Raw genomic sequence first — 11807 nt, forward strand, 5'->3', positions numbered from 1 at the left:
ACGTATTCACAAATTAGGTTCAATTATAATTCTTAACTTATGCATGTCTCGTTACTTCTCTCTTTCCCAACGATTCACTTAAATCCTCATAATTTAGAGATTTCAAGTCACACTCACCATGAATTACTAATTTCAAGTCATGCTTAACATACATATATTTCTTAGCGTCTCAACCCTAGATCTATCATCATATGTTATGCAAAAGTATTTAGCCATCGAGCACATACTACGCAACACACACTTCAACACACACACACCACACGCATAACACACACACACGGCATACACACACCTCACCCTCTCGGCACACACACACACACACATGTTCCCATATCCCTTCTTATCCCTTTTTCTCTCAATTAATATGCATGAAGGTTCAAGAACACCGATTAAATCGGTTGGAAGAAAAAGAAAAGGAGAGGTATAAGAAGAACAACATAACTCTTAAACGAAAATACCTTTTTAGAGAAAATCAATCGGTAGAAACAAAGTATAGGCTTGGTTCTTCAATATCCACGGATTAAACTTCGATTTCTTCTCAAAAGATGAAGGATTTATGGAGTAAAGTGGAAGAAAATTGAGAGAGTATGAAGAAGATGAGAGGGGGTCGAATTTTAGGAGGGGGCGAAAATAATGTGGCTAGGGTTAGGGGTCTTGGTTCTTATTTATAGAGTCCAATGAGATCTTTAGGTAATAAGAATAGAATATTTGGTAAGATCTTTTGCCTTATAATTAAATAGAATAAAATAATAGGGTGAAGTAGAAAAGGAAAATTAACAAAAATAGGAGATGGAAATATCTCCATATTTTCGAAAATATAGGCTAGGTAATTAGCCATGGTTTTGTTTTGGTATATTTTACGGAGTAGAATAAAATATCACGGAGCAAAATAAAAATAAGAATTCCCTCTTGGAAGCAAGAAATAGGCGTGTTCTATGCCTATTAAATAAGGTATGGATTTTGACTATCAATTAAAATAAGGTATGGTAAGGTTCTCTTGAAATATGGAAAGATTTGGTAGAATAATTGAATTCTAGGTATGGAAGGAAATTAAGTAAGGGATCAAATAAAATCAATTAAATACATTCCTTCCCAACTATAGTGATTTTCGAAAATCACTATGAAATAAGGGGGCTCGATTTTTGTGTTTCTAAACAAGGAAATAATTGGCTCTTAGAACTTAATTTAAATAAATATCCCAAGGATTAAATTAAATCCGGAAAAATAGAAATCCTCCACAAAAGGGGCTAGGGTTCGAAATTCACAAGAATTAGGGTGACAAGTATTTATGGAAATTTTCTCCAACATTCTCACTCACCCTTAAACAATTAATTTGCCACATAAACAATAAATAAAACACATGCCACATCATCAAATCAACAAGTTTGACTTTTCAACTTTCAACATAGACTCATCTCACGAATTTAAAGCATTCTCGATTCCACGTCATCAACAATTAATTCTAGGGCTCTACGATTAGGGTTTTAAATTCCGGGGCGTTACAGAGGGAGTATTAGTTTTATACTAATAAAATGTGAATTAAGTTGGTGGAATGTGGAGCATACTTACCATTTATGGTAAAAGTGATTTATGGTAAAAGTGAAATGTGACTTTTGTTGTGGGTCGGACCAAAATGGCAAAATGTGACTCGTATTCTGAAACATAGATATTAGTGAATAAATATTAGTATATTCTTCTCGTAAATTATACAATCGAATATACCCATAGTCCCATTTAAAATTATCACTTTTTCTTTTCAATTTGTCATAATAAAATGACTATTTTTTTCTCTACTTTACTTTACTCAATAACTCAATAACTCCACTTAAATCCCGTGACACTCAACAATGTAAGTTCTATGAATTTTGAAGTAGGAATGTCAATGACATTAGCTCGGTGGGAATCAGGTCAATCCTATTTGGATTGCAGATTAACCAGGTTGTGATTTTTATTGGGATATAAATATTCAACCCTAATCCTAAAAATTTAGGTTTATATCAAATCCTACCATTAAATTAATATATTATTAATCCAATAAATAATAATGTAGAATTAATCTTTTTATATATATTTCAAAATACATATAAAATTGCAATTGTAGTATGTTTGTGTACGGAGTATTTCGTAATTAACCCTATTTCTTACGTTGAAAGGTCAAGGATAAACCTAATGTAGATAAATTAAGAGACTAATAATATATACTAATACTAGAAAAAGCATGCATGAGTCAGTTCTTTCTAGACTGCAGCTCACGACTCAGAGAAAAAATTATCCCTATTCTTTAGAAAAAATAGAGATGTTTTAAGAGAATTATTACGAAGAAAAATATGAGTCGTGTCAACTTTACATTCTTTCGTAGAATGCATCTCACTAATCAAACTCTACAACATTTAACACATTGAATTTATAAATTATATAGTCAAGTTAGTACCACAAACATTTGATTGACCAAGCGCAGCCTTCCTACTATCAAGAATGAAATACTACTACAAATTTTCAATTAAAAAATAAAAGAAATAATAATACACCAAGTTACCAACCCTTGTGATTCTCTTATAAATAGCTAAGCTCGCAGAAGCAAACTACTACACAAAAATGGCCTCGATTTGGACAGTGCTAATAGCTTTAGTGGTTGCATATGCCATCAAGGCTTTTCTCCGCCCGAAAAGCAAGAAAAAAAGCCCTCCCGGCCCGAAAGGCCTTCCCATTCTAGGGCATTTCCATCTACTCGGGAGCAGTCCCCACCGCGACCTTCTTAACCTAGCCCGAAAACACGGCCCGATAATGGGCATCCGCTTTGGCTTCGTCCCTACCGTGGTGGTCACCTCTCCCTCCGCGGCCGCCCTCATCCTGAAGAGCCATGATCACGTGTTTGCCAGCCGCCCCAAAAATGACGCTGCAAGGTACTGACAGATTCTATCCTAAAACCAATTTGTCACAGGAGGAGTTGCCCAGTATATTTATTTATTTTATATATAGTAGTTTCAATTTTCTTTTTACAACGATGCAGAATATTGTTAATAGTTATTTTTTTGTTTCATTTGCCAACAGGTATATTGGCTACGACCAGAAGAACCTGGTGACAGGCCCGTACGGGCCATACTGGCGCAACATGCGAAAGCTCTGCACGTCGGAGCTGCTGAGCAGCCACCGAATCACGCATTTCCAGCCCATGCGCAACGCGGAGATTGCGCTGATGATCGGGGGGCTCAAACAGGCCAACAAAGCGGTCGATCTAAGCGCGAGAATTTCCACTCTGAGTGGAGACATGAATTGCTTGATGGTGTTTGGGAGGAAATACTCGGATTTGGAGGAAATCGGGTTCAAATCCGTGATCTCGGAAACAATGGAGCTCGCAGCCCGATTCAATCTGGCCGATTATTTCCCTTACGTCGGCGCTCTTGATCTTCAGGGAATCAACCGCAGGTTGAAGCACCTTAGCAAGGTTTTTGACGGGATAGTCGAAAAAATCCTTCTCAGCCACGTCGAGAAGCAGAAAGACAAAGACGACGAGGATTTTGTCGATACCATGATGTCCATTCTTAGATCCGGCAGCGCTGGATTCGAGTTCGGTAGAACCCACGTCAAGGCCATTCTTCTGGTAAGTGTCTCAAACTTCCTTTTTCGTCTCATTTACTTTTTACTACTACTTTTTACGGCAGACTGCGTATTTCACTCATATTTTATTATAAATTTAATATATAGTGACGATATGCAATTTTGTTGTTTTCAGGACCTGCTTATTGCAGGGACGGACACGTCCTCAACCGCGATCGAGTGGACGATGTCAGAGCTGATAAGGCATCCAACGGTGATGAAGAAGCTACAGAAAGAAATTGAAGCAGTGGTGGGGCTGGACGGGACGGTGGACGAGTCGCACCTCGACAAACTCGATTACTTGTACATGGTGCTCAAGGAGACCCTCCGCCTCCACCCCGTGGCGCCACTGCTAATCCCCCACGAGTCGATGGAGGATTGCGAGGTCGATGGCTACCACATCCCTAAGAAATCTCAGATAATCGTGAACGCGTGGGCTATCATGAGAGATCCGAGCATCTGGCCCGACCCTGATGCCTTCAAACCCGAGAGGTTTTTGGAGAGAGATATAGACATGAGGGGGCAGGATTTCAGGCTCATACCGTTTGGTTCGGGCAGGAGGGGCTGCCCCGGGATGCTGCTGGCTCTTACGGTGGTCAGGCTGGTGGTGGCGCAGTTGGTGCATTGCTTCGATTGGGAGCTCCCCGATGGGATGGCGCCCGATGATCTTGACATGTCGGAGCATTTCGGTATAGTCACTAATAGAGCTAAGCCTCTCATGGCTATTCCCCGTTATCGCCTGCGCATCTGATTCTACTGTTCCCAAACTAAGATAATATGTATGCTACTGTAAAATTTGGATTTCGTTTGTCAATAAAGAGATATAAATAAATATTCTACGTGTGAGACATATAATTCATTCATTTTCACGACAAACAGATTGTCGAGTGGAATCGATGAGACTCGTTCATTTTAACTAAATGGCCAGTCAACCACGTCTTGTCTTTGTGTATGAAGCAGTTATAAATCTTGGTCAAATAATGATAACAAATTAACAAAGAAAATAGTCATTAAGTCTACAGATTAATACACTTGGTCTAACAATAAAAAAAATATGGCAGTCGGTCTATTTCATTTTATCCGAATTTTTTGTCTAATCAAAACTCGATCAGTATGGTGGCTTAAATCTGCTGATCTGTGATAATTTCTTCACCCTCACTTTTATAGTAGTATTTTTTGATAGCGTTTTGTTTCGTTATAGTTAATTATTGTATTATTATTTCGCTAGTTTGATTAAGTTTTTCAACAGAATGCTACTGCAAAATATCAAAGTATTTTTCTAACTTGACTTTGACTTTGAACAACGATCAGCGACTTTAACTAAATAAATTAATATTCCACGTGAGTAGACTATTCCATGTCATGCCTCAGTATTCTTTTAGAGTAAAGGCCATAACTGGACCTGAATATAATTTTGGTCCTAAACTTATCTTTTAGATTTTTTGATCTTGCACATTTCAAATCGGATCACAATTGATCCCCCGTCAATAATTTCGTTAATTTTATAACAATCAACGGATTTAACTCAATTTTGACCAAATCATACTGTTAATTCTGATTTTTAATTAGCGACTTAAAAATTAAGGTTTTAATTAAGATTTTCAATTTCTGCCAAGTTTTAATTAAGATTTTCAATTTCCGCCAAATCTCCTCCCCCACTACCGCCGCTGTCACCCTCCGCCTCATCTTCCACGACTGCTCTCGTGCAAGATCTTCTATGCTATGCTGAAATCTGAAACAGCAATGCAAAAAGCAAACACATACATATCATTATCAAATAAGTATATGAAGTTGCATCACAGAACAAAATAAGAGAATCCGTAAGAGGAGAAGTTTTTGTGCATTTGTAGATTTTTTTGGCAAGGAGCTTGAAGTTTTGATGGATGTAGGAGCAATATTTTTTGGATACAGATTCATTTTCATTACTGTGAATTTTTCACAGACACTAATCATATTTAGAATTTGCAGATATCACAGTTGAAGGAACTACTGGAGCTATTTTTCTAAACACAGTTGAGAAATTGAATGTGAAAGAAGAGTAAAACAGAGGGGTGGAGAATCGATGAAGAGTAAGAACTGTAAGAACTTCAATACCGCCGACGAAGCAGTCATGGAAGAAGAGGCGGAGGAGGGCGGCGGCGGTGGTGGGAGAGGAGATTTGCAGAAATTGAAAACCTTAATTAAAAACTTAATTTTTAAGTCACTAATTAAAAATCAGAATTAACAGTATAATTTGGTCAAAATTCAGTTAAATCCGTTGACTGTTATAAAATTAACGGAATTATTGACGGATGACCAATTGTGATCCGATTTGAAATGTGCAGGACCAAAAATTCCAAAAAATAAAGTTTAAGACCAAAATCATAAAATGGTCATATAATCAAACTTGTGTTCCACCAAAAATTTACACAGCCCAAGGAAGGAAGGGCTTAAACCCTTACCAATTTTTTTTTATATATACTTTTTAAATTTTTTAAAAATTTCTGAAAAATATCTTTAGTACTCTCCAAACTACTGTATGTAAAGTCTAAAATGTAAAAGATTGACCAAGAAGGAGGGGTTGAAATTGGAAATTAAAAAAGGAAGTTTAGAAATAAATAGTTGTCGGTTGCTGCTGGAGGAAGAAGATAAGATAACCAAGACTAATTAAACTATTATTTCTTCCGTCTCGCAATTAGAGTCTTATTTTACTATTTCTGTCTATCACATTTTAAGAGTCATGTTTCACTTTTATCATAAATGGTAAGTAGGTTACACATTCCATCAATTTATTTCACTCACATTTTATTATAAAACTAATACTCCCTCCGTTCCTCTATAGCTGAGTTGTATTTCTTTTTGGGTTGTCCCACTGTAGCTTAGCTGAGTCAACAACTTTTCTTCTTTCTTATTTTACTCTTTCTTACTTTATTCTCTATTCATCTCTCTACCTTTTTCATTTCCTACTTTATTACTCCCTTCGTTTTTTTAAAAATAACAACTATTTCCATTTTGGACAATTCCTTAAAAGTTGAAACTTTAGAATCTTTCTATTTTAGGATATGGACCTCACAATCTACTAACCTACTTTCACTATTTTTTTCATTTTCTCTCTCTTACTTTAGCAATTTCTCTCACTTACTTTACCAATTATGCATTAAAACTCGTGCCGTTTTAAATGTTTCTATTTTTTTAATACGGAGGGAGTGTTCATTTACTTAACTCACGTAACACACTTTCTTAAATTCCGTGCTGGAAAGAAACACCTCTATTACAAAGAGACGGAGGGAGTATATAGAAATGAGATCCACCTTCCATTAACTTATTTAACTCAATTTTTTTATATTTCTTAAAATTCGAGCCAAAATTAAATATGATATCTATTGTAGGACGGAGGGACTATAATCTATAGATAAAAGGCGAGTTTTAACTTTGGTTTATATTATTTATGAAATTTTGGGTGTGAACTTAAATATTGATAAATTTTGGACCAATCTGAATATTTTTCTTAACAGTTACCTAATCAATTGATCATACACTAAATCAATAATTAATATGACAGTTACCTAATGAATTGAGCACTACCTCCACCATTTAGACGAATTTGATATGATTAAAAATGACATCTATACTAATATATCTATACAGTATATAAATGTGGAGTTTTGGAGAAATTTACAAGATTGCCATTGAATTTTAAAAATTATATTATATATATATATAGAAAAATGATCAATACAAAAATTGATATATATATATATATATATAGGGATGTATTCAGGTCAGAACGCTAAGTATAAGTAAAACTCAAAACACTTGCAGTCCATTGGATCTTATGATCTAACGGTTAGATTAATGCCACGTGTCATCTAATGATGTAGAATTTTAGACTAATAATGTAGCTCGGATAATAATGTAGCATTTTAGTTTAATAATGTACAGTTTTAGTCTTACAATGTACATTTCTAGTCTAATAATGTACCTCGGCTAATAATGTAGATTTTTAGTATGATAATATAATTAATCACAACCATCCAATCTAATGATCCAAGGGCTGTGATTAGTGCTGTGTTTTACACTAAGATGCTGTAAGGACCCTAACACACCCCTATATATATATATATATATATATATATATATAGGGGTGCGTTAGGCTCCTTTGCACCCTAAGTGTCCTATTTCCTTCTTAATCTCAGCCCTTGGATCCTTGAATTGGATGGTTGTGATCAATGCATTATTAGTCTATAATGTTGCATTATTAGCCGCTGTGCATTATTAGAATGAAAATGTGCATTATTAGTCTATAATGTTGCATTATTAGCCGTTGTGCATTATTAGAATGAAAATGTGCATTATTAAATGACACGTGGCATTAATCTAACCGTCAGATGACAAAATCGTGGGGCTAGGATTAAGAAGGAAAAATGACAAAAGATATGAAAAGTATTTGAATACATCCCTATATATATATATTAACTAATACTCCCTCCGTCCCGGCTAAGATGACACATTGCTTAGCCGGCACGGGATTTTAGGAGTTATTGGTTAAAGTGTTTAACTGGAGAGAGAGAGGGTGGGTGGAAGTATTAAAGTAGAGAGATAAAAAAAGATGAATATTTTAATAGGAGTGAGAAAAAGTAGTTGAGTGTATTAATTGGAGAGAGAAAGTTACTAAAAAAGGAAATGTGTCATCTTAATTGGGACAAACTAAAAAGGAAAACGTGTCATCTTAAGCGGGACGGAGGGAGTAACTAATAACTTTCAATATTGTGTGTTAAAAATATCAATACAAAGACATATTTATATCAATACAACATGTAAATTTAAAATGTCAACACAAAGACATAAGTTTATCAACACAAGAAGATTGATAAATTTATGTCTTTGTGTTGATGTTTTTAACATACAAAATTGATATTAGTTATTAGTTATTACCGTAAGTTAGTTAGTATTTGATCACACACACACACATATATATATATATATGAAAATGATCAATAGAAAAATTGATCCAAATACAAAATCCAGAGCAAATCTTGACCATGAGATTTGACAATCTAATGGTCAATAATTAAAGAAAAACATGGAGGGTCATTATAAAGCACTTTTAGGTCATATTATAAACTTTGAGGTTGAGGTCATGTTAAGATCCTTTTATGTCATCCTTATTATAATGACGTAAAAATAAGCTTACGATGACCCAAAAATGACCTCCATATGCTTGGTTCTGTATTTTTGTATTAAAAATGGGTTTGCATAGGGTCCTATTAACCACAAATCCATCCTTAAAGACCAAACTAGAGATCAAATTAGGGTCACTCATTTTTGTTAATCTTATGGTTATGATTAAATTTACAATTAATTTAATATTTTATTTAATAAAAATGTTTTTTTTTGTAGATTTTTTAATTTTTTTAATTTTTTTTTAATTTTTTTTATTTTTTTATTTTTTTTATTTTTTTTAATTCGATAAAAACTTGCTGGAGTAAATAATGAACTATATTCACTACATAATGAACTAAATGAATGTATGTTATGAACTTATTACTTCATTCAGTCGTGCTATTACTTCATTTCGTTAGTTTATTACTTCATTTATTCATGTTATTACTTCATTCTATTAGTTTATTACTTCATTCAGTCATGCTATTACTTCATTCCATTAGTTTATTACTTCATAATGTGTTATGACATAATTATCTTTCAGTTGGGTTTAGGGTTATTACTTCATTCCGTTAGTTTATTACTTCATTCAGTCATGTTATTGTTATGAGCTTATTACTTCATTCAGTCGTGTTATTACTTCATTCCGTTAGTTTATTACTTCATTTATTCATGCTATTACTTCATTCTGTTAGTTAATTACTTCATTCTGTTAGTTTATTACTTCATTCAATCATGTTATTACTTCATTCTATTAGTTTATTAGTTCATAATGTGTTATGACATAATTATCTTTCAGTTTGGTTTAGGGTTATTACTTCATTCCGTTAGTTTATCACTTCATTCAGTCATGTTATTACTTTATTAGTTTAGTACTTCATTTCGTTAGTTTATTACTTCATTCAGTCATGCTATTACTTCATTCCTTTAGTTTATTACTTCATTCAGTTATGTTATTACTTTATTTCATTAGTTTACTACTTAATTTCATTAGTTTATTATTTCATTTTATTTGTTTATTACTTCATAATGTGTTATGTCATAATTATCTTTCAGTTGAAGTAAATTCAGTATATAATGAATGCGAAAAATTACTTCATAACATACATTCATTTAGTTCATTATATAGTGAATATAGTTCATTATTTACTCCAGCAAGTTTTTATCGAATAAAAAAAAATTTAATTTTTTTTAAAAAAAAAAAATTAAAAAGGTTTTATTTAATAAAATATTAAATTAATTCTAAGTTAATCATAACCATAAGATAAAGAAAAATGAGTGGCCCAAATTTGGTCTCTAGTTCGGTCTTTAAGAAGGGTTCGACATTGATCATAACTCTATATATATATATATATATATATATATATATATATAGAGTTGTGATCAATGTCGAACCAATTTTAAAGACTGAACTAGAGACCAAATCTAGACCATTATATCTAGTTTTTTTTATGAGATGTCTTTGCTGTGAAATTTTTTCAAATTCTTCATTACAAGCCCATTTTACTTCATTATATAGGTTTATTACTTCATTCCGTACGTAATACCTTGAAACTACAACATGTTTTTACTTGCTTCCAATAGGTTTTGAAATAATTCAACATATGCTTCATTCAAATTCATTGACGTGGGTTTTTTGCTTGATTAATATTTAAAAATGCAATTTATTCAAGTGAGTTTATTACTTCATTCAGAAACGTTATTACTTCATTGGATAAGATTTTTACTTCATTCTCGTAGGACTTCAAATGCTTCTACACATACTTCATTCCAATAATTTTACATCATTTCATGTGTTTATTAAACCATATTAGCGCCATGGCGTTGGTGATAGATATTGTAGAGAGAAAGAACGGCACGCGACGGCGAAACCACATTTACATACTGGAATGAAGTAAAAACCTACTGGAATGAAGTAAAAACCTACTAGAATGAAGTAATATATTCTGGAACAAAGTTAAATCTTCGTAACATGTTAGTATGACTTATTTACCTTCAGATGAATTAAAATAGGCTCGTGATGAAGGCGAAAATAATTTATAAATTTCTGTATCTTATCCATAAAAAACTAGATCTAAAAGCCCTAATTTGGTAGGGTTCGATGGTTCGGTCTTTAAGAGTGGATTTGTGGATAATGGGACTCTATATAGATATATTTATTTAAAAGCTATTTAAAAGCTATTAAATGTGGGATTAAGTGGAGTGAGTGGAAGGTTTTACCAAGTCATGTGTGAATAAGTGGAGTGAATGGGAAGTTTTAATATGTCTACATACACGATGCTTGAGGTCATGGAAATGGAAGAAGATGAAAACTCTCTTGTGTTTCATACGAAAGGCTCTCATTTTGGGGCGACGTCACCACTGGCACGCTGGCCTTCTGTTGTCACGACCGCGCCTTACTAAGGATAACATTGCTCGTGACGTAACTAGGGGAGGGGAAAAAGAAGAGGGGATAGAAAGAGGATGAAAGAATAACAATAAGACACTCAAATACGTTTTAATAAGATAAAGAAGGTTCACAAGGCAACGAAAGATCATGAAGATAAAAAAAAGTGTTTATCACAAGTCACTCGTTGCTAATCATTTTCTTTACGATCCGTCTAATACAAAATACTCCAATAGTGCACAGCGGAAGGTGTTGCAAACGCATGGCCATATGTGTGAAGACATATTCCACAAAAATCCTACAAAAGAGATGAGACGACCACCAACTCCACTCAGTCATCATTTCATCACAGCTCAACCTGCACATTTAGAAATACATGCAGGGCTGAGTACGGGGTACTCAGTGAACACAGTGCCGAAAGTTACACATATAAGAAAAGTTATCATTATCATGCCATCACAATAACACACGGGAGTTTTTCTTAAAGGCCCGAGCTTACTAAGTTCGTTTTCATAAAGTTCGTCTGATGAGACTAAGTTCATTCCAGCAATCCGCCATATCTGATAGTTCATTGTGTGTCGGGAAGGTGGCCACCTTCCACGATCACATTGACCGGCCAACCCTTACGATGACTCACGGTCCATTCCTTTGTGTACACTAACTCGAATAGGATCTTGGTCCT

At 33.9% G+C, this 11807-nt stretch overlaps 1 protein-coding gene across 1 annotated transcript; it reads left to right on the forward strand.

The window, feature by feature from the left end:
- Positions 1-2595: 2595 nt before the first annotated feature.
- LOC125201979 (cytochrome P450 71AU50-like) lies at positions 2596-4443 on the forward strand. Its single transcript, XM_048100289.1, has 3 exons — positions 2596-2903; positions 3052-3601; positions 3734-4443. The coding sequence occupies exons 1-3, from the start codon at positions 2596-2598 to the stop codon at positions 4346-4348; spliced, it is 1473 nt and encodes a 490-aa protein (XP_047956246.1). The 3' UTR covers positions 4349-4443.
- The last annotated feature ends 7364 nt before the right edge of the window (positions 4444-11807 follow it).

Source organism: Salvia hispanica, chromosome 1 (genome assembly GCF_023119035.1).
Source record: "Salvia hispanica cultivar TCC Black 2014 chromosome 1, UniMelb_Shisp_WGS_1.0, whole genome shotgun sequence".
NCBI lineage: Eukaryota > Viridiplantae > Streptophyta > Magnoliopsida > Lamiales > Lamiaceae > Salvia > Salvia hispanica.

Bases quoted from the DNA above. Each gene is read 5' to 3' on its own strand.
- LOC125201979 (XM_048100289.1), top strand. From the start codon at position 2,596: ATGGCCTCGATTTGGACAGTGCTAATAGCTTTAGTGGTTGCATATGCC. The intron at 2,904-3,051 runs GTACTGACAGAT...ATTTGCCAACAG, and splicing joins CCCAAAAATGACGCTGCAAG to GTATATTGGCTACGACCAGA. The intron at 3,602-3,733 runs GTAAGTGTCTCA...TGTTGTTTTCAG, and splicing joins ACGTCAAGGCCATTCTTCTG to GACCTGCTTATTGCAGGGAC.